Source organism: Lampetra fluviatilis, chromosome 40 (genome assembly GCF_964198595.1).
Source record: "Lampetra fluviatilis chromosome 40, kcLamFluv1.1, whole genome shotgun sequence".
Taxonomy (NCBI): Eukaryota; Metazoa; Chordata; class Hyperoartia; order Petromyzontiformes; family Petromyzontidae; genus Lampetra; species Lampetra fluviatilis.
This window is the reverse complement of record NC_136314.1, coordinates 7,973,683-7,995,821: the sequence shown is the minus strand read 5'-3', so window position 1 is coordinate 7,995,821 and position 22,139 is coordinate 7,973,683. Positions and strand designations below refer to the sequence as shown.

General features: G+C 53.0%; 1 protein-coding gene across 7 annotated transcripts in view; it reads right to left on the bottom strand.

The window, feature by feature from the left end:
- Positions 1–1,788: 1,788 nt before the first annotated feature.
- Positions 1,789–22,139, bottom strand: part of LOC144946203 (ubiquitin carboxyl-terminal hydrolase 19-like) — a 29,232-nt gene continuing 8,881 nt past the window's right edge. For 5 of the 7 annotated variants that reach the window (XM_078875042.1, XM_078875044.1, XM_078875045.1 and 2 more), the window contains exons 7-26: positions 21,832–21,988; positions 21,599–21,673; positions 21,360–21,475; positions 20,550–20,851; positions 19,154–19,388; positions 18,404–18,537; positions 18,048–18,206; positions 17,315–17,425; positions 16,544–16,654; positions 16,001–16,099; positions 15,305–15,445; positions 14,391–14,506; positions 13,786–13,923; positions 13,027–13,286; positions 12,074–12,142; positions 11,081–11,267; positions 10,140–10,292; positions 9,494–9,720; positions 8,921–9,105; positions 1,789–7,771 (exon numbers count right to left, since the gene is read on the bottom strand). In XM_078875042.1, coding sequence (XP_078731168.1) covers positions 7,637–7,771; positions 8,921–9,105; positions 9,494–9,720; positions 10,140–10,292; positions 11,081–11,267; positions 12,074–12,142; positions 13,027–13,286; positions 13,786–13,923; positions 14,391–14,506; positions 15,305–15,445; positions 16,001–16,099; positions 16,544–16,654; positions 17,315–17,425; positions 18,048–18,206; positions 18,404–18,537; positions 19,154–19,388; positions 20,550–20,851; positions 21,360–21,475; positions 21,599–21,673; positions 21,832–21,988 — 3,110 coding nt within the window. In that variant the 3' untranslated portion in view covers positions 1,789–7,636. The remainder of the gene's footprint in view (positions 7,772–8,920; positions 9,106–9,493; positions 9,721–10,139; positions 10,293–11,080; positions 11,268–12,073; positions 12,143–13,026; positions 13,287–13,785; positions 13,924–14,390; positions 14,507–15,304; positions 15,446–16,000; positions 16,100–16,543; positions 16,655–17,314; positions 17,426–18,047; positions 18,207–18,403; positions 18,538–19,153; positions 19,389–20,549; positions 20,852–21,359; positions 21,476–21,598; positions 21,674–21,831; positions 21,989–22,139) is intronic. The other 2 variants (XM_078875049.1, XM_078875048.1) reach the window with 2 other exon arrangements.

Here is a 22,139-nt window from a genome sequence, read left to right as displayed (position 1 = left end):
ACGAAAATTTGAATATTATTGAAAATGTGTGATTGATAATTGGTTTTTTACCCTTTTATCTGGCAACAAAACTGACTCCTTTTTTACAAGGAGTCATGCTTGCATTGACCACAATACCTGCAGTCGGAATGCAAACAAAAAAGACAACTCTGATAATGATATGCACTGTCCTTGAAGTTGATTGGTCCACACCCGAGACAGCTTTCCTTAGAGCCCAGTCTCACATGGTGTTGGACCAGATGACGCCAAAAGGCGCACAACTTAAAGACAATGCACCATCAGAGTATGAGAGCTCGGGGTAAGAATTTACATAAAAAAGGTGTCAGTTTTGTTGCCAGATAATAGGGTAAAAAACAATGATCATATTTTGCTACTGGCAAAGGAGGTTCCAATGGAATATGTGATTTAATAAGTGTTTCTTATAACTTCATACCTGTCAACCCATACAGGTTACCCGTATTATTGTACAGGGACATTGAGTTTAGGTTCATACTGCGTACAGCCGTTTCCATATGACCAACATGTTTTGGTCTATCTGTTTGTGTTTCTCCGTTGTGGTGGGACTTTGTAGGATGAACGTTGTGATTTATCAGGAGCACAGGGTGACCAATGAGGTCTGAATTGGTCTGTAATAGGGTAGGCACTGATAAAAAAAAATCACAGGTATGTAACTTCCAAAAAACGGAACAGACACATGATGAATACTCGCAGTACGAATATTCATATTAAATACGCATATTAAGAACCACATTTTTATCTTTACGAATTATTATTTTTGTAACGAGTGTTTGGCTTCTTGTGGGAAGAAAGTGAACTCAGGAGAAACCCCGCAGCGCACAAGAGGTGTTGACGCTGCAAAAAGGCCTTCACAGATGGATTCAGGAATCCACTTTCTTTACTGCCATAACCCTTGCTTCCCAAGCACTTTATCACAACAGGTGTGCACCACAGCAGACACTTTTAATATAAATTACGATGTTTATTTTATATTTCAATTGCTTTATATACAAAGCCACAATCCTAACTCGCCATGCAGTATTATAAATGACGATTTGCCAAACATTAAATACATTTCAAATTACTCAAGAATTACATTTGCTCATGCACATTTAGAGTTGGGGGTCAAGTTTTTACAAAGCAGACACGTCTCACTTAAAACGCTCTTGCTCTGTGGAAAGTCAGCACCATAATAATGTGGAATTACCACCATTGGCTCTGGACCACCTTGACCAGGTATGGGGGGTGGGACCGCTGCCCAGATCTTGTTTCTGGGACGCAGCGCCACTCAGTGGGGTCCCTGGTCCACGCGGTTTGGGGAATTGCCTCTTTTCGAATTTTTTGTTCAAAATGTTCCGGTGTCCTAATTGTCAACAAAGGGGAGTGGGGAGGGAGACACTGTCAAAACCCGTGGACTTCGACTATTTAAACAAACAAAAAACCCCACAAGCATACTCAAACACATTCCTGCGGAGGGAGCTGGTAGGAACGTTGGGTTGCTCGGTCAATGGCCAGGGTCAACGGCGGCGAGGTGTATTCCGCAAATATGCCCGACTGTGAGGGCGGGCACAAGCCGGCGTGAGTAGGTTAAACGTTGAGTTTTATAAGGGCACCACGGGGTGACCAGCCCCTCCCCACCCAGCCCCACCCCTCCCCTCCCTCCCCATCCAGCCCCTCCCCACCCTCCCCTCCCCACCCAGCCCCTCCCTGCACGACGGACACAATAATCCCCTGTGGGCTGGTGTAACCAGGAGGTTCCTACCAGTACCAGATCCAAGCAGAGAGACGGGAGTCATTACACAGGCTTTATATCAAATAGTGGCATCATCAACATCACCATCACCACATTCCACCATCATCATCATCATCACATGACAGGAACGCGCGCACACCCAGCCAATCCCATGCGGTTACGCATTCCGCAACCGGGAGACAATTTAACGGGGAAATAACCAGTTTCATGAAACACTTTAACAGTGAGAAGAAAATAGTATTTTTTAAAATATTTTACACCGCTGTACATCACAAACGTGAGCACAAGCGTCACGTGCAGTGTGTGCCGCAGTGCAGCCCATTTTAAACAGAGCCTCTTAAAAAATGAAAACATTTAGACATTCAGTCTCAGGTTGGATATCAACTGGTAGTAATAACACAAACACAGGCGGGAGTTTGAACTGAAGTTAAGTGTCACCAGGTGTGACCAAGCGTCCAATCGCATACATTCCTATTGTGTGGGTGGAATTTCCCAAGATGGGCAGTTCATACCTGTCAACCCCATACGATTTACCCGTATTCTTGTACAGTTGTTAGGTCCATACGGCATACAGCCGTTTCAATACGGGGGAAAAAAAGATATTTTTCGTCTATTTGTTTGTGTTTCTCCCTTGTGATGGTACTTTGTAGGATGAACGTTGAGATTTATAAGGGCACGGGGTGACCAATAAGGTCTGAATCGGTCAGTAATAAGGTAAGTGCACCGATAAGGGGTTGACAGGTAGAGTAGTTACACAAATTCGGTAACCTCTCAGTCAGAATTTCAGATTCAACACAATACGCATGGGGAATCATTTTGAAAGTACAGTATTTTTAGTTTTGTGACGGGCAATAAAATCTTCGTTGTGGGTCGACTCAGCCAATCATCCCTCCGTCAGGTCACTAAAACGGATCGCAATCGTTGTGGTGAAATTAACAGTGATTATCCTATGGAAGAGACGCGCCCCCGCCATAGGAATGTGGAAATTCCACCACTGGCTCTATCGGCCAGTGCTCATTGGAGCAGGAAATCCCTTATGACTCCGTTTGTTTTTCGTACGTCCGACATTGACATTTTAAGAGCATTCCCCCTTGATTAAGTCGCAATTGGTTGACATTTTATGCAAAAAACCCCCACTGAATGGTTAAACTAATGATTATCCACCTTTTGAAAGGGTACGAAATATACATCCGAAATTGTGGATTTACTTAAATGCTTAAGTCTGTATGTTGAACTTCTTTCGCACAGCACGTAGCCAACCTGTGCTGTCATGAGATCACTAGACATGCTATAATATAACTGCCAGAGGAGCAAACTTAACCAGACCTGCTCACAGCCGAGGCCACCGTCTCAACTGGTGTGGATCGATGCCAGGTTTAATACACCCGGCCACCGATATTTTATTGTTCAGCATCTTTAGACATTATTTCTTTGAGCCAATCCACACATTAAGATTGTGTTGTACGATTGTAAAGGTAAAACGGGGATTGGCCCAAAACCTCCAAACCCTGCGAGCCACATACCTCAAGACACAACTGCACGTGGCCACGTGCATTTATAAATCGGTGGCAGTGCCCCATCGAGAGGACTTGTCTGGCTCCGCTGCCATGGGGCGAGTGCATCGGGCCGCTCCCACTCATGCAGATGTGTTTTCGTTTTTTTTCTCCTCCAAATAAAGTTTGATTGACGAGTCCAAAATGAGCTGCGTCGAGCCGAACTTGACCTTGCCCAGGAGTCGCATGCGCCGCACGACCCCCACGCGGTGAGGTCACTCCTGGTGCATAACTTGAGCCAATGGGGGGGGGGGGGGGGTGACGAACCCAGCGGACAACATGCAGAGTGGCTGGCTCTTCATCGTTTCTGGACTGCTGACAAAATATGCCCTCTCTCACCTCGGGGTTAAACAAATATCTCTAAACCCAAAGCCATTTATGCCATGGGACAGAAGAAGAAAAATATAAACCATCAACAACAAAACCAAAACACAGCAGAGTGTCCTTGAAAGAGCGTGTGGGTGGCGATACCGTTTCCCGCATTGAAATAGATTGAAAATGGCACTCCCAAATTTCAGATATACCGACTATAATCACCCAGGAATGTCTGTCCTTAACGCTCGTGACGTCACTCCACATCGACCAGCCCCCCCTCATTAATATTCATGAGCAGGTGACGTCCTCCAAATGGAAACCCACCCCCATAATAATTAGCAGCTGATGTCACTCCACATGGGGGGGACGAGGCGCCTCCTCCCCCATCCTCGGCGTCAACTGACAACCCTCACTACGAAGGCAGAACCCTCACGTCAAGCGATCTCTGCAACGCTGTTGAGACATCAAAGTAAAAATTACGTCTTGATGAGCAAGGGATTATTACCTTAAAATTAAATAGGTCTGTGTCACCGCGCCCTTACACATTGCACACGCATTAATGCAATGAATATCACGTCGCGGTCTGTACAAGTTTCAGATTTACTGCAATACATCCGGTCCTTGGACGGGCAAAAGGCGAGTTGAACGATAAAAAGCAAAGATACGCCGACTCGGCTGTCCACTGTTAACCTCATGCTGTGCCAAGCCGCCACGTGCCAGGCAGTCCTAGTTTAGTATTGCACTGTACTGCAGAGTACCTCTTGTACAATTACTGCTTCACCCCACCTCCAGACCGAGTTGCCATATTTAAATTGTTCCAAAGTTACGTTATAACATTCACGTTCGATGCTATGTGGCTTAACGTAACGTGAATGTGTCGAGCACTTAATAAAATCACAAGCTGAAAATGGGCTAAATGTTGGGTCTTCATGGAAGTAACGTAGTTTTGCGAATAAAATCGGATACGCTAGGACACTCCAGCTCTGAATGACCCCGGTATTTCGAGGACCCACTGCTGCACCTGTGGGATTTTCTTAAGCCCGACAAATGCAGACCTAAACCCAAAGCAGAACGGAGGTCAGGTCAGGGGTAAAATTGTCTCCACTCAAATCGCTCCTCTTATTCTCTGCGGGTTTTATAAACGTCGCAGGGAGAGAACGTGTAAAACCTGAGTGAGTGCAGGTGGGCGCTTTGCTCGCTCGTTACACCCGTCCAGGCAACGTTCAGCGCTGCTGGACAGCGCTAAGATCTCAACTTCATTGTTTACCCTCTGGAGGAGGGACGAGGGGAGACGGGCAGAATGATTCAGGGAGACAAACGAGACGCATGTAGAAGGGGGATACAAGGCAGGCACAGTACGTCGCATATCCGACCGTCACATATTAGCCATGACCAAGTACGCGCACACACCCAGTGCAGTATGAGCGCACGGCGCGATTCGCATTTGCCTAGACGATCAAAAATGTGACCGTTTCACGCAGTCATGTTATTGTTAACTTCGCGTACAATCGCTCACTTCGAAAGTACACAGGAAAGCATCTCCACCTTCACAAGAGTCTGCGCTTCATTTTTTTTCCAGTCGCCTATTTGTGCTAGGTTGTGCAACTCATTTTCCACATTTTCACCAATCTAACCACGTTACACATATGAGTGTCGGATATGCGACGTTGTGCTGTAAAAGAGATGCACTGGACAGGCACAACCAGGGGAAGCAGTGGTGCAAAATGGACACACAAAAAAAACGCGAGGCAGAGAAAGGCCCACGAGTGGGTGTCACGTGCAGCAGGTTCAAGCAAAGGGTGGACGCAGAAAAATCTGGGAGCGACTGGGGCAGGAATCGTCATCTCTATCTGCACACCGATGGATACTTTCCAGGTCGCTGATAGTCTGGAGTAGGCGGTAGGTGAGATGATGGTTTTGAGAAATGCTAGGAGCTGGGTAAAGAAGGCCTGGGGCACAAGAGCTGCAGGATCAACTCACGCACGCAAACAACCTTCACGCAAGCACGGCACACACACACACACGTCTCCCACAAAGTGGAAACAGAGGCGTCACTTCTTTTTCACCTCTCATAATTATTAACGCTATCGTCTCGTCTGTACATGCAGTGCAACAAGTGTGCAAACTCATTCCCCGAAGAAAACCGTGTGGGGTTTGTATTTTTTATAATCGTTAAGCGTAAGTATTTTTTCCATTGGCACATCCGAACCGAGCTGGCACAAGGCCCTTCGTGGTACAGGGGTCGTTTTTCCACTTGCTGTTTGTCGAGTCAAAACCAAATTGTGATCATTCTGGCCTTGCAAAACATCTGAATCCAGCTTGGTGCCAAACAAGGCCAGGAGCAACAGAAGTGCAACTCAAAACACAGCATCACCACCTCATCTACATGCGTCTTCGAATTGTCCATTACGTTTGAAATAGGCGGCACACGGCTCGGATTCGACAGTGGAAAAACCTGGCGCCTCTTGAACTGCGCCAAGCTGGTTCGGCACAGCCCAGGCGAGGTTCGGTAGTGCAGTGGAAAAATGGCATTAAACGCGCGACATTGCGCAACGGCTGATGGACGGGCGCACGGCGACCAGGACGCACAAGCGACCATGATCCCTCCCCGGGAGGGGGGGGCGGGGGTCACAGGAGATCAAAAAAATTGCGACGAGGGAAGTCGCGCTCCGTCGACCAATCAGACACAAGCGCGTTGGCGAGGGTCTCAACAGATTGGATGTCACGACGCAGGAGGACGTGGGTCAGAGTCGCTCTGGAGGAGAGGAGCTCGTGCCAACCCTCCACGCGCTCCCAACAACCCCTTACAAAACAGCCACGCACGGCAAATCGACTGCAGCCCGGCTCCTGGGACTTCAGATCCTCTTCCTCTGTGCGCACGCACCACTCGTGCCGGACGATTGGAAGATGTGGAGACTTGCACGAGCAAGAGTTCATCCCCGTGAAGCGCCTCTACGGTTCGCCCGTCTGGGTTAACCCTGCCCAACGTAGCCTGACATTGAGGTCACAGCCGAAAGGGGCACGGAGGGGCGGGCCACAGGTCCTGAAGTCAGAGGGAAGTGCTGTGGATTCCAGATACAACCAGTGACACCCACGCTCGTACCGCCACATCCTCCCACGACGACGCCACCCACAACTGTACAACCCCCGTGCCTGAGCCACCACCAACCCCCATTTCTCTATGACCTTCAGGATTCCAGAAACAAGTTTGTAACAAACTCCAGCAAATGACAGCGTGTGGCGCTTAAACAGGGTAATGTAGTACTAATCATTAACACCACCAAATATGTTACAGTAGTATTCGATGTGTCGTACTGCGGATACCCCACGATAAAGGACTTATTACGATGTTTGCGTATAATAGAAAACCCAATAGGTAGAAACAATTAACGATTTAGCAACCTTATTTCATATTCAAATTAAAAGGGACTCAATGGGTGGTGTTATACAATCCGCGACCTTTAGCGGAAAGTGAATAAACTTTCCACAATGCAACAAAGGAGAGCTTAGGGATGGACGTGCAACAAAAATAGGAGCCCTGCCACGTGCTACTGACGAGTGAATTTGACACAAACCCGCGTCGCGAGGAACCGATCGGATTATGACCGGAACTTCGGGCCGTTTCCAGGCTGTGTGGGTGGTGTGGTCGAGCCGCTGGGCTTTCTCGTGGATCGGTACTCCGCAATCGACGCCGCAGAACGAGCACGACCGAGCAACGACGCCCTTCGCTTCAAACTACGAAGGAGAGGGGGGGGGGGAATTCTTTTCTACGTCGATTGAAAACCACAGATGTCAAAATATTCCGCTGAACTTTCCCTGCCCCCCTCCACCCCACCCTCGGCCCACCCCCACGGTCGCCGCCGTTTGTCGCAGACCTCGCAAATTTTGACCCAACTCTCTTTTTTTTGTCGCTGAAAATGTCCAGTGGCTGCCACTGGAAAGAGGGACTTGGAAACGCGGTCCAGCACCACCACCACCCTGACCGCCGCCGCCGCCATGCCCTCCTCGCACCGCATCATCAGTCCACCTCCTCCATGTCGGTGAATGCCAGCGGGGAGGCCGGCACTGCGGGCTGAGCAGGCGGCTCGCGCAGCCTGGCGCCGGCAGAGGACAGCGCCGCCAGCTCCGCCGCGCCACCGCCCGGCGCATCATCCTGCAGCCAATACGGCGGGGGGGGGGGGGGGGGCGAACGAATGGCACACACGGATGTCAAAAGCCGCGTGTGGAAAGCATGCAGCGAGATTCACGTGGAGTTTGGATCGTTCATCAGTCAAATCCAGTCAATCACTCAGTGGGAGGTCGCTCATTCTCCTCTGCTGACACCCCCTTTCGTGATCCCCCAGTGGTCCATGCTGTCAACTGCTTGCCCCTATTCAAGTATTGGTACAAGTCCCTATTGAATTTAGTAAACCGCATTTTTTTCAAAAAGTGAATTGGAAATCAGGTATGTGAGAGTCAATCTATCTGCCTCTCTCTCCAGAGTAAATTTTGTACGTAAAATTGGAGGAAAATATTCGTCAGATTCAAGTTCAAAGTAAGAATCACTCGCCAAGTTGATCCTGCCCCCATCCACGGCAACGAACCCTGAAGCAATGGTCAGAGTGCGCACGTGAGACGCGAGTGAATCGACCAGAAACACGACATTCCTTCCGCGATGAAACCTCCGTGCGTCAGTGCCCTGGCTGCCGTGCGTCACTCGCCCTTGTCACGCTCGCCATTCCAGTGAACCCCCCCCGGTTGGCACGCGGGCGCTTCGGCGGCGTAAAAAAACACGTGCACTGAAGCCAACTCCGTTCACCGAGTGAGATCGGAGAGAGGGAAGGAACGCACATGATGGGACACGCCGACACAGCAATCAAACGCTGCAGCCGGTCGCTCCCGTGATGTCTTGTCATATGACATGACAACTATCACGAATCAGTTTCTCATAAATGTTGTCATTGTATTTAGCATTTTTTTACCGCTCTGCTGTACTTCCAGTACAAAAATAACTTAATTTTAAATCTAGCGTCATTCCTGCACATTAAAAACCAGAAAACACTGAAATCATACATTGTACAAGAATACCAAGAAAAATAACACAAACAAGATCAAGGATACAGCGGTGAACACAACACGAACACGAGAGAACATGACAAAGACACAACACCGACACAATCATAGCCACAGGAAGAGAGTTGCACAACGTTAGTGCGATCCACCATCACTTTAAAGCCCACACAGTGTTGCTGATAGAGTTCAGCTTTTTTTTTATTAAACCGAATCGATCGTTGAATAAAACCACGCCTCGCGAGCCGCTCACCCTTGTGCTGACGGCGCCGGCAGTACCGGCATTGCTGGCGCCAACCCCAGCGTGTGGGGCTGGTGGTGCAGAGGGGCGTGGCACGGGCGAGTCGCGGCGCCGGTAGAGCAGCACGTAGGCGTGGCGGGTCACTACATCCGACTCGTCCACCTCCACCACCGCGCTGTCGTCAAACAGCCGCCAACCTGCATAGCAGAGTGACACGGGGCGGTGAGCGACATGCTCAGGATCTGCAGCAGACGTGTGAGAGTGACGTGATCGAGCGCGGCGAGCGATGTCCGCGGTCGAGGTCAGAGTTGCAGTGCAAGTGCACCGAGTGTATAACGCGTCAACTGCTGCGATCATGCTGTGGGTGTGGTGTGCGAGGGCCAGTGAGAGTGCGGTGAGCACGGTGCGTGTGTGCGAGAGTGTGCGGATTGTCGTCCCGAATCCGCTAAGGGTCGCGTAATCACCACCGCGATCATGGTGGTGATGGTGTGTTGGTGATGCTCCGAGCGGTGGCTGCAGTAATTGTGGTGGTGTGGCAGTGCTGGCGATGGTGTGGCCATGATGGTGTTTGTGCTCGACACATACCGATGTGGTTGTGCCGCGTGTCGTGAGCGTGCGGCAGGCGTGCGAAGGCCGTGTAGTGGCCCCCCACCATGCCCCCGTAGTGGTTGATGACTCCGTACAGGTCGTACACGGGTGGGGGTCCCCCACCCCCGGGGCCCTCGCCTCCCCCGGCACCATCCCCGCCGCCACCGCTGCAACCGCCTCCGCCACGCGTGGCGCGCACCCCAAACTCGCTCAGGTCCAGCTCCCTACGGGGTCACCAGCATCACAAGGAGTCAGGATGGTGAGATGTGAGCTTTGCCAAAGTATGTGAGTGTGCACGTGCGTGTGTGTGTGTGCACCAATGTGCGTGCTTGTGGGGAGCAGCGGCGCAGTGCTTAGCGCATCGCACGACAAACCTGCCGAGTTGAGTTTGATCTCCGGCCACGGCCAACGTCAGTGGCAAGTGTGTGTGCAGGTGGCTGTGTGCAAGTGCAGGAGTGTGTGTGGACACACACCAGTATGCTTGTGTATACGTATGCTTGTGCAGGTATGTGTGTGCGTACACATACAAGTGTGTATGTTAACACACGTGCAGGTGTGTGTGTGTATACACACAGGCATGTGCGTGTGCCCATGTACGGATGCGCGTGTCCATGTACGGGTGCGTGTATGCACGCCACCCCACCTGACGGGGAAGGCGACCATGCTGTTGAGCTTGTCGCGCCACAGGAGGTTGCGGAAGGAGAAGCGCTTGAGCTGCACGATGAGCACATTGGGCAGGCGCCACAGAGACAGCTGCTTGGACGCCTGCCGGTGGGTCTTGCACACGGGGCAGTACCTGCCGTGACACACAAAGACAAAGACCCCCACGTAGCCTTTAACAGTTGGAGCAAGTGGCGTCAGCGAGTAGCACCCATGGAGGTCGGCACCACGCACGGTCACCTTTGGTGAGTATCGAGAGTGGCGAGTGTGAGTGATGAGTGTGAGTGAGAGTAGCGAGTGGCGAGTGTGAGTGGCGAGTGTGAGTGGCGAGTGGTGTGAGTGGCGAGTGGTGAGAGTGGCGAGTGTGAGTGGTGAGTGTCGAGAGTAGCGAGTGTGAGTAGCGAGTGGTGAGTAACGAGAGTAGCGAGTGTGAGTGGTGAGTGTCGAGAGTGGCGAGTGTGAGTGGCGAGTGTGAGTGGTGAGTAACGAGAGTAGCGACTGTGAGTGGTGAGTGTCGAGAGTGGCGAGTGCGAGTGGCGAGTGGTCACCTTTGTCTCCCCAGAGCTGATGTTTACACACCGTGCCAGGTACTCATTTAAGGCCGAGTCGACCTAGGGGAGGCCCAGGACCGGTTCAAATACTCGTCACCGGTGTTGGCTGCGAGTGGAAATCGAACTTGGGTCACTTGGTTCTTAGCGCAATGCGCTAACCACTGTACTACCACTCCACATACAGATCTACATAGGCAAAAGACAAAGTTCCCCTGTGTAGCCTTAACAGACTTTTGAAGCAAGTGCTGTTAGCGAGCACCGATGAAGCCCGGCACGGTACACGAGGGGGTGGGTGGCCAGCTACACGTACACACACATGCACGCACACAGGTATGTGTGTGTGTGTGCGCGCGTGTGTGCTTTCTGCACCCACCAGGCCTCCTCCGGTGCCAGCTTTTCAGGCCGTGTGAACAGCTGCAGGCACTGCTGCAGGGTCACAACCCCGCCAGTCGCCCCTCCCATCTCCCGGGTCACCACGGCGACAGCGTCACGATAACGCTCGTGGTTCCTCCACTCCAGCACAAGATGCGCGTCGACGGGGAGTGCCAGAGGCATCTCGCCTGAGTCCGAACACACGACAGAGACGCAGAGCGACACAGTTCAAGTACAGTGTGGATTGATACAGCGAGGTCACAATGCGACTGCATCTCAAGACGTTGTGCAGAAACAGTGGCTCATACACTCACACAGAGACCCACAGACTCACATAGACCCAGACTCGGAGAGCGCCTAAATGTGAGGGCATCCCTATGTGAGTCTAAGCGTCTCCATGTGGGCATGTTTCCGAGTCAATGCAGTACTAAGTGGATGTAATAGTAACACAATGGGGCAGTACTTTGGGATTATGTCTTAGATTGGGTCTCACCATTTGCCTGACACATGCACACAGGTGTACACAAACATGTGCCCGTGCGTATGTGTATACGCATATGCACATGTTTATGCAGGCTGATAAAAATGTATACGTGCAGTGTGTGTGTGTGAATGTGTGTATGTGTGTGTGTATGTGTGTGTGTATGTGTGTGTATGTATGTGTGGGGAGCGGTAGTGGAGCGGTTAGCGTGCGGCGCTACGAACCTGCCGACCCAGGTTCGATTCCCGCTCATGGCCAACACCAGTGACGATTATCTGAGCCGGTCCTGGGCCTCCCCTAGGTCGACTCAGCCTCAAATGAGTACCTGGTGCGATGTGTAAACATTGCCGCTAGGGAGACAAAGGCGGTCGGGCGTGGTTTAGGTCACCTTTATAGTTGCTCGCTAACAGCACTTGCCCCTACAGTCTATTAAGGCTATACGGGGGATCTTTGTCAATGTGTGTGTGTGTATGTGTACGCGCGAGCAAGTGCACAGACGTGTACACGCCGTACCTTTGTCATCGATTTCCGACTCCTTCCCATTCTCCACCAAACGAAGGACGAATGGAAACTGGGCTCCGGCTAAAATAATCCACGTTCAGGAAGAGAGGGGGAGAGGCGAGAATAGGTGGGTGGACAGAGGGGGGGGGGTGGGATTAAAACACATTTCTGCGGAGGGAGCTGGTAGGAACGTTGTGTTGCTCGGTCAATGGCCAGGGTCAACGGCGGCGTGGTGGATTCCGCAAATATGCCCGACTGTGAGGGCGGGCACAAGCCGGCGTGAGTAGGTTAAACGTTGAGTTTTATAAGGGCACCATGGGGTGACCAGCCCCTCCCCACCCAGCCCCACTCCTCCCACCCCCCACCCAGCCCCTCCCCACCCCCCCCCACCCAGCCCCTCCCCACCCAGCCCCACCTTCCCCACCCAGCCCCACCTTCCCCACCCAGCCCCACCTTCCCCACCCAGCCCCACCTTCCCCACCCAGCCCATCCCCACCCAGCCCCTCCCTGCACGACGGACACAATAATCCCCTGTGGGCTGGTGTAACCAGGAGGTTCTTACCAGTAAAATGTGCCATAGTTTAAATCGCCATGCCAGGAAATCGAACCAGCAAAAGGAACAGCATTCATCAGCATTGATCTTTGAATCACCTTCTTCTAAGTACTCTTTGGTTTTTTTCGGTAAAGTCACGAAGGTAAAAAAAACAAATAAAATAAATTAAAATAACTAAATTAAATCACGACGTTTCGGGCGCAACACAAGCGTCCTTCTTCAAGTGGGGACAACGTGGCTCTTAAACACACTTAAGCGATTGTGCTTTCGCTACGTTGTCCCCACCTGAAGAAGGACGCCCGAAACGTCGTGATTTAATTTAGTTGTTTTCATTGATTTTAGTTTTTACAGTCACGAAAGCCTCAAATCTAGATTGTAAATTATTATTATCATCCCCTCCGGCGACGCTCACCTGTTCGTGCCACTCCCCCCTTCGCAGCAGTCTCCTCTCCCTCGGCGGACATCGCCGCTGGTGCCGCGGCCCGGGCCCCGTCAGGCTCCGCCGAGCCCTGGGCCTCGCCTGGCCCCGTCGGCCTGGGCACGGCTTCAGCTTTTGGGTGGGAGGAGCAGGGGAGAGCCGGCGCAGCCGGGTGGTCGTCGCTCGGGGAGTCACGGGGAGGAGGAATGGGAGGAGGATACTCCCTGGGCAGTGGCGTCACCGTGACCGACAGCCTGACGGACAGAGACAGCACGCGTATGAGGCGTGTGTCGAGGTGCATGTGTAAAGCACAGCAAGTTGGCACAGTAGGGGGCACAGGTGGTGCATCAGCCAGTCATCTCAGTCATCTCAGTCAGTTGACCCGTGGCACCTGGGTCTGCCCCGTGACCTCCTGCCAGCGGGCGTTCGACACTTCAGGTGGTGACGTCACCGCCACTTAGTGGCGAATGGCGGTTGTTGTTGTTGTGTGCGTGTGTAGGTGGGAATCGGTACGGTAGCGGTGAGCATGCTGCACTACAAATCCGGCAACCCGAGTTCAATTCTCGCTCACGGCCAACAGCGGTGACGATTATCTGAACCGGTCCTGGGCCACACCTACGTCAACTTAGTCTTACATTCATACCTGGTGTCGTGTATAAACATCAACACTGGGGAAACATAGGTATCGGACTTCCGTATTGATGAGTGTATGAGGTGTGTGTGCGTTCTTGGCGAGTCGCGGTGCGTAACCACCTGGCCATGCTGCTGGCTGCCTCTGCAAGCGCGGTGTAGGTGAGCCGCGTGGCCGGCAGTGCCAGCACGAAGGGGCTGCCCACGGGCTCCGGGCGGCACACGTGACGATGATCCTCCCAGTGGCTCTTCTGGCATGAACTGCACAAAAAAAATAAAGAAAAAAAAATAGAAATAAAATAAATAAAGATCCCCCATATAGCCTTAACAAACTGTTGGGGCAAGTGCTGTTTGCGAGCTCCTAAGAAGACCTGTATGGGTATTTACACATGCGTAAATACACAGGGTATACTAACAAAAACTCACCACAACAACTATTATATGCACACACACAAATAGAAATACATACATCAGCACCAAGTCACTGTCAACCACAGTGGCTCTGGTTGTGGCTGTTTTTGACAGTGGCTGTGGTTGAAAGTGGCAGCTGTGGCCGACAGTGGTGGCTGTGGCTGACGGTGGCTGTGGTTGTAGTTGATAGTGGTGGCTGTGGCCGACAGTGGTGGCTGTGGCTGACGGTGGTAGTTGTGGCTAACAATGGTGGCTGTGGTCGACAGTGGCTGTGGTTGACACAGCTGTTGTTCCCGTCTTTAACAGCGCTCTCTCACGTGTTGCAGTAGCTGACACAGAAGCACTTGGTGCACCGGCGCAGGCGGGCGGCAGGACCCGGCGTTTGGCGGCAGAACGCGCAGGCGAGCACCGGCACGGCAGACACCATGAGACGCTACATGCGGTAGGGAGGGGGGGGCGGCACTTAGCACGAGGCTTCAGCATCAGAGAGAAATTGATATCGGAAGCCAAACAGGTTTGAGCCTGGTAAGGAGTTAGATGTCAAACTGGATGGGAATTACAGGTGTTGTAAACTCGAGGCTTACGGGGCCAGCAGAAGAGAAAGCGTGATCTTCCAATGATTCCGAGTGGTCTGCACTTTCCAAAGGAAATTCTTAGCTCCGTAAAAACAGGATGCTCGCGGCTCGCTGTGACGGGGGGGCTCAGACGGCAGAGACACTGAGCCGGCACTGCTGGTATCCTGGGTTTGAATCCTATTGTCGGCTGCCTGCGATTAAACCGGGTTCTAGCATCGCGAGTTCATGGTCTCAGCCTGGTCATCAATGACTCGCAAAGAGTCTCATAGCTATGGAGATTTGAAGTGTTTAAATCTGCGGGTTCATAATGGCTGTGTCGGGGTAAAGAGACGAGACCTCTGTGATGCAATGATTAATCACTGGTGGTGAGTCTATCAAGGTGATCATAATGGCCAAGTCCAGTGCACTATTGCCAACACCATAAACTGCCTGGGTGCAATCACTGGTGCCGGGCGCGTATCCCAGGAGGTTCATAATGGCCGCGTCAGAGATACTGAGCCAGCACTGCTGAGATTCTGGGTTCAATTCTACTGGGACTGGGTGTCTCTCTCAGGAGATTCATAATGGCCGTGTCAGTGTGCTAGCCAGGGGCACGGTTAAGGGAGTGAGCGCACGGATGGGCGGGCGGGCGGACGGACGGGCGGGCAAGCGGGCACCTGCGAGACGGACATCACCACTAGCTGCTCGTGCTGCCCCGTTGGCGCCGGCAGCTCGAAGCAGAGGAGGCGGCTGCCCGGGGGCAGCACCTCCAGCGGCTGGGGGGGCAGCAGCACGCGCCGCAATGCCGAGCCGCACACCTGCAAAGGCAAAGATCCCCCGTGTAGCCTTAACAGACTCTTGGGGGTAAGTACTGCTAGCGAGCAGCTACGAAGGCCGGCACGGCCCACGAGGGGGTGAGTGACCAGCACCAAGCTCGGCCGCCTTTTTCTCCTGAGTGGCGATGTTTACACACTGCACCAGGTACTTATTTGAGACTGAGTCGACCTAGGGGAGGCCCAAGACCAGTTTAGATAATCATCACTGGTGTTGGCCATGAGCGGGAATCAAACTCGGGTCACCGGGTTCGTAGAGCAGCGCACTAACTGCTCCCCACACATGCATGTACAAGCACACAAACACGCGGGCGATATACACAAACACACATGTACACATATGTTTATTCGAGTAAGCATTGTTTTACTGAATGAGCGTGTGCTTTTGTGAGTGTGTGAGTGTATGAGTGGGTAAGTGACTATGCGAGTAGGTGCTTGTTGTGAGTGAATGAATGGTGGGGTATGTGATTGGGTGAGCACGTAGGTTGCTGAGAGCGCAGCGAGTGGGAAAGAGGGAGAGTGACTAGAGTGCGGTCGTGCCTCAATGAGACGCAGGTTCTCCCGCTCCACACCCGTCTGCTCCGACAGCGCATCCAGCACCTCCAACACCCTGGCCGCTTTGTCAACGCTCGCCGTCACCTGCCCACAGTGCCAGCACATGGGAGAAAATGGCATCACCAGTGCTGGTGGTGACCACCTACAAGTCAGGCACGGGCCATCGCCTCCCTGGGGATCGCGTTGAACAGGGGCAGCCGTGGCTCTGACTCGCTTGTTGTCGGCAGATGCGACCAACAAGGGCGTGAGCGGCAATTGAACTCGGGGCGCCGGATTCGTAGCGCGACGCGATGACCATCGTGCAACAGTGTCCCCGAACACAGGGGCAGGGCTGTAGCTGCGTTTAACAGGGGGCAGCTGTAGCTGTATTTGACAATCGGGGGTGGCAGTACGTTGCATTTGACAGGGCAACTGTCATGCTTGACAATGGGGGGGCTGTAGCTGCGTTTAACAGAGGGCAGCTGTCGTTGTGTTTGACAATAAGGGGCAGTTGTCGCCGTGTTCGTTGGGAGCGGCAGTGTTGGTCACCTCGCGCGGCGAAGAAGCCGCGTCTCGAGAGTAGAAGTTCACGTTCAGCATCCTCTGCTGCTGCGGCAGTGGCACGGGCAGGTACAGGAAGGGGTCAAAGGTGATCGACACCTGTTCGGCAGAAACCATGGGCGGGGGGGGGGTAGAGACGGTACGGAGTAATGCGATACACGTGTTAGGATGGCCGCGGGCTCTACTTCACAAAAAACAAAGATCTCCGTGTAGCCTTAACAGACTTTTGGGGCAAGTGCTGTTTGCGAGCATCGATGAAAGCCAGCACGGCATACGAAGGGGTGGGTGGCCAGATTACTTGACAGTGACGGTCAGTGCAGGTTGAAGGCAGCGAGCAAGAACGTGGAAACATACAAGCACAAGAGAGTTGTGGATCCCTCTGCACTTCCCTCTGCTGCCCACCACGTATCCTCACAGCCCTGTAATAAACGTGTTTGTGCGTGGCGGTTGCCCATCCAACTACTATGCAGGCTCAAGCCTGTTACGCCTCCGAGGTCTTACAGGATCGCGGACGCATACCAAGTGATCTGGTCGTGGTTTCAATGTCACAGCAGCGGTGAATTGACATTCTGCCTCGGGGTCACGTTGTCAGCAGAGGTCACGCATGGGTCATCGCCAAGATTAGTGGCATAGCTTCCGAGTGTGCAGCAAATGCACCTGCACTGGGGCCCACGGGCCGGAGGGGCCCAGGTACTAGGCTATTAAGAGAGGGGGAAACTGCATAGGTGTGGAAGGAGGGGGGGGGGAGGGGGGCCCCACCTTGCTGCAGATCGGGCACACAAGGGTCGACTTATACTGCCCCTGGAAGAGGTCGACCACGAAGGAGTCGTTGCGTTGCCGGTGACGCGCCCACGCCTCCTCCGCCACCACCTGCATGCGCGGGCGAGCAAGTGAGCAAGTGAGCGAGCGAGCGAGCGCCGGTGGCGCCACGGTGAGCGGGCGAGTTGGTGAACAGGAAGGGGGCGAGCATAGAGCGAGGAGAGGGGAGATTACGTTTATTTTGTTCAACCAGGTGAGAACTCAAGAGACCAGGATAGGAGTCTCATTTAAAAGAGTTACCTGGGGCAGTATATTTGAATTTGGTAAATGTGGACTCCAATGCCGGCACACAATGGCCTACTCTTACGAATGAAGTAAGGAATATTTTAATGTCCACTGAGCGAAGCAGACAGCTCATGGTGTTTTTAGGGTTATCATACACTGCAGTATTAACCAGGGCAGCTGCTGGAAACCGTAAACCTCTGCAGCTGGGCTGCATCACCGCCCGGTAGAACAGGCGACCAAGGATTGCACATTTGAAGAATCTCACAATTAGTTCTGATGAGAACAAATTATGTTATAAATTTTCACCCAGTGCTGAGTGGCACCGCTACTGATGCCAAGGAGCGATTCATTTGTAAAAACCGTGACGAAGGGAGAGGACGGAGCTGGTTAACAATGTGCGGACAACTACGGAGGGGCTCGGTGGTCGCCCATGTTAACCGTGCCGCACCGCGTCGGGCCGCCCGTCCGAGTCCACGGTGGCCGTGTAGGGCTTGTGCCGCACGCGGTTGAGGTCTTCGTGGAGCCCGTCCAGCAGGAAGGCCATGAACTCCTGCGCGTCATGCTGCGAGTAGCCCGTGAACTGGCACGCCTTGCCACCCACCACCGACTGTGCACAAAGACAAAGACCCCCCAAAGAGCCTTCAATAAGACTGCTGGGGCGAGTGCTGCTAGCGAGTATAACCTACGAAGGCCGGCACGGCACACGAGGGGGTGGGTGGACAGCACCACGCTCGGCCACCGAATGCACAAATGCGTGTGCACGCACACCCCTGTCCCTCCTCCCCTTCCTCCCCGACGTGGCACCTTGAGGCGGGCGGGCGCCACGGCGTCCTGCGTGCCGCTCCACAGCGTATGCAACAGGCGGCCGAAGCAGGAGGCGAGGCGGCCGCCCGTGCCCAGAGGATTCTCCATGTTCAGCTCGGCCTCGAAGCCCTTGTCTGCACCAGCCAAGTAGCGGAGTAGCGCGGCGAGGGACGGGGGGGAAAGGGAGAGCGGGGTGAGAGGCAAAGGGGAGAGTGGGGAGAGGGACAGCGAGGAGAGAGACAGTGGGGAGAGCGTGGGGAGACGGCATACAACCAGGTCAATGCCACTGCTTCACAATTGTTTGGTTAAATTTTGATTTAAAGCTTTCATGACTGCAGGGATTCATATTCTTGGTTCTTTCGGTAAAGTCACGTAGAAGGGAAACAATAAAATAATAAAAATATAAAACAATACAATTCTTACGATGTTTCGACTGCAACACAAGCAATCATCATCAGGTGTGAAATCCACAGCAAGAAAATTTAAAAAACCGCCACACCTGATGATGATTGCTTGTGTTACAGTCGAAACGTCGTGAGGATTTTATAGTTTTATTATTTTATTATTTCCCTTCTACGTGACTTTACCGAAAGAACCAAGAATAACTGTTTGGTTGCCATTCTAAAAGCAGCTGCTGCCCCAACAAGTACTGCCAAAGCCGCTCGTACCACCGCAGACATGGCTAAAGTTATAGGTGCTGAAACTGGTGACATTGCCGCTGTTACTGCTGCTGGTGCTGCTGGTTCTCACCAAGGAAGAAGTCCCTGAGCTCGCGCGTGTTAGATAGGCACTGGATGACGCTGCTCATGAAGCAAGTGTTGCCCAGGTTGATGAGCCCCGTGTAACCGTGGCGACGGCCCTCCACCGCCTCCCGGTCCCCGTCAACGTGACAACGAATAGCCACCGCTGCCCCTGCCACCGCCCCCTCCTCCTCGTCGTCCTCCCCCTCATCGTCGTCACGGCGACCGGAGCGGACCATCGGGGGCTGAGGGCGGAACATGGGACAGCCATCAATATCACCACGATGATTAATCGGGCGTTCAAGCGTTCCCGAAAATGTCTACAAATGACACTTGAAGCTGTGCAAATTATTATTTCAAAATCAGAAGAATATCTGGAGAAATGCCCCGCCCCTCCTTCAAGAATACCCCGGAACTTGTTGGTGCTGCCCTGACTGCCCCCGGCCATCGCGGCTCCTTGTTATTGTTGGTGGTGGTGCCGGGCCCCAGTTGCTCGGTCCCAGGCCATGGCGCTGAATTGCTCTCTTTCTCCTCTCCTACGTTTCCTTTGTCGCGCAAACATTTTTGGCCAGAAGGCTTATGAAAAATAAGTTAATACCTCAGTGGGCTTTGCCTGGTAGGATGGGGATGGTTTAGCTTTATTTGTATGTGTTTGGGTGATTTGTTTACCTTTCTTGTACTTTGCACTATTATCATGCTTTTGTATTGCTTGTTGTTGTAACGTTCTTACCCGCCCCTACTGGACATCTGTGGTAAAGAGCTTTATAGCTCATCGGATTCCTCCAGTATATTATGATTGGCATGGCTGGCTACGTACGGTGCGAAAGAAGTTCAACATACATGCATACAAAGCGTCTCGAAAAGCAACTGCATTGCGACGCTAGGTCAATTAAAAGTGTTGTTGTCTAAGTAGAGGCGGGTTCTTTAACTATACTTTCTGGCGAGCCGCGTAATAAAAACGAGCGTGTGCTGGAGGGCCACGTGTGTCACGCGATGTCTTCACGTCGCAGCGTCACCATACACTGCTCCACATTGGAATTCCCTCCTCCAACGTTTCGTTCCTCCAAGCTTTTAAAATAGCCTTGCTCAAGTCAATAAAAGTATTACACTGTTAGCTATTTTCAACTTTGACACTGCCGTTTGTTGTTTATTACTCGAAATGTTTATTGTTTTGTTTATGGGTGTATTGATGCAATGGTGCTTTGGGTGGCAAATCTGTGCCAGAAACATATTACGTGTTAAGCAAAAATAAATTGCCTTTTTACATGCTAGCCACTTGATGTTGTGGGCCTTTTGGCCATTGGGCCCGCGCTCAGGACGTCACGAATTCAAACAAACGTTGTTGGTGCAAGCGAGCAACGCGTTACGATCACGTGGGCCGACTCGGCGCCTCGCCAAACACACACCGCGCCACGCTCCAGCGTCCTCTGGGCCGCCGCGGCAGCGCCCCCACTGCCGACGCACGGAGCACAGCCCAGCGCCGGCACCACCGCCACCTCCATCTCGGACTCCGCGCCATTCGCGGCTCTGGCGGCCGCTGTCGCCGTCGCGTTGGCGGTAACGTTAGCGGTGCGGTTGGCCCTGGGCTCAGCGAGCGGTTCGCCCAGCTGGCCCACGGCCGGCGGCTGTCCCACTTGCTGCCCGGCGGGCGCCGCAGTCTTCCACGCCTCGCTCGCCGGGCACGCCACCCTGGCACCTCCCACTGCACCTTGGAGGCAGCGCAACGAGACCTTGCCATAAGTGACCATGCGCCGCACAGGGTTACGGGGGTCCACGAGCGAGGTGCAGGGACGGTGAACGGGGCGCCAAGGGTCGACGGACAAGGTTAGATGTCTCCTAGGTTGCACCGCGTGTTGATATCTCGTCTCGAGGATGCCCGAAGTAGTTTCAAGCGAAACGTCGTATCCAATTGGCACATTTGGTTCTGAGAATTGTCCTTCAAACTTACCGTTTGGCCGAAACAATTACAATCAACGCATTAAATCCTCGTACATGTGACAATTTTATTTGTTTGGCCGTGCCAGTTGGCGGAGGCTCTCTAAATGCAAAGAAACAGACCGGATCGCGTCACCCAAAAATCGATCACAAATCAATCACCACGGCAGCGTCCCAGTGGGCACTGCCGGATTTTGAATTAAGGATTCCACCGATTGAAGGAACCGGTGAGGCGCGACACAAGAGCACACGCCACGCGCTTGTGCGTGATCGCACCAGACCTTGGTTGGACGGAGCCTCGAGTGCGCCCCATTTCTGGCTCTGCTTCTTGCGCAGTTTTATTTCCACCACCGCCATCCGGTTCACGAAGGAGCACTCGTCGGGGGTGATGCCGTTTCTGCGTGGACACACACAAAGAGACCCACCCTATAGCCCAAACAAGAATGTTCGTGCTGTTAGTGAGCACCTATAAAAGGTAACCTCCACCTCCATCCCCCCCCCCCCCATGGAGTGGACTCACCGCAGCTTCACTTGCCAGCTGAACACGGTGGGGCCACTGCCCGCCACGCCCTCCTTCTCCAAGAACTTCCGGTCACTTTGACAGTCGCACGCACACAGAGGAAAGCAAGTTAATTGCTCAGCTGTTATTTTATCAGATTGGTCGATAAATCGACCGGCAGAGTCATCGGCTGCCAAGGAAATCAGAGCCCGGCTATAGTTTTATTAGCCACGCATCTCCTGCGGCGACCTCACCTGCTGGTGAAGATGAGCGTGAAGTCGTGGTCGCGGAAGATGACGTGCGTGTCGCTGGGCGCAATATCGCGCTTGTAAACCTGCACCCCCACTGAGTCCGCCCCCACCTCGTACCAGCCGTGTCGTAGGGACGACACGCGCCGGGGCTCCGGGGCTGCTTACCGAGGAAGCGCGGGAAGCGGCACACGGGGAGTGACACGCGGACACAGATACACGGAGGTGGTGACACAAGGGAGAACATTGCGCACACACACAGGTAGAAATGCAGGTAAGGACATTGCGCGAGCACACCCACACACACCCAGAGG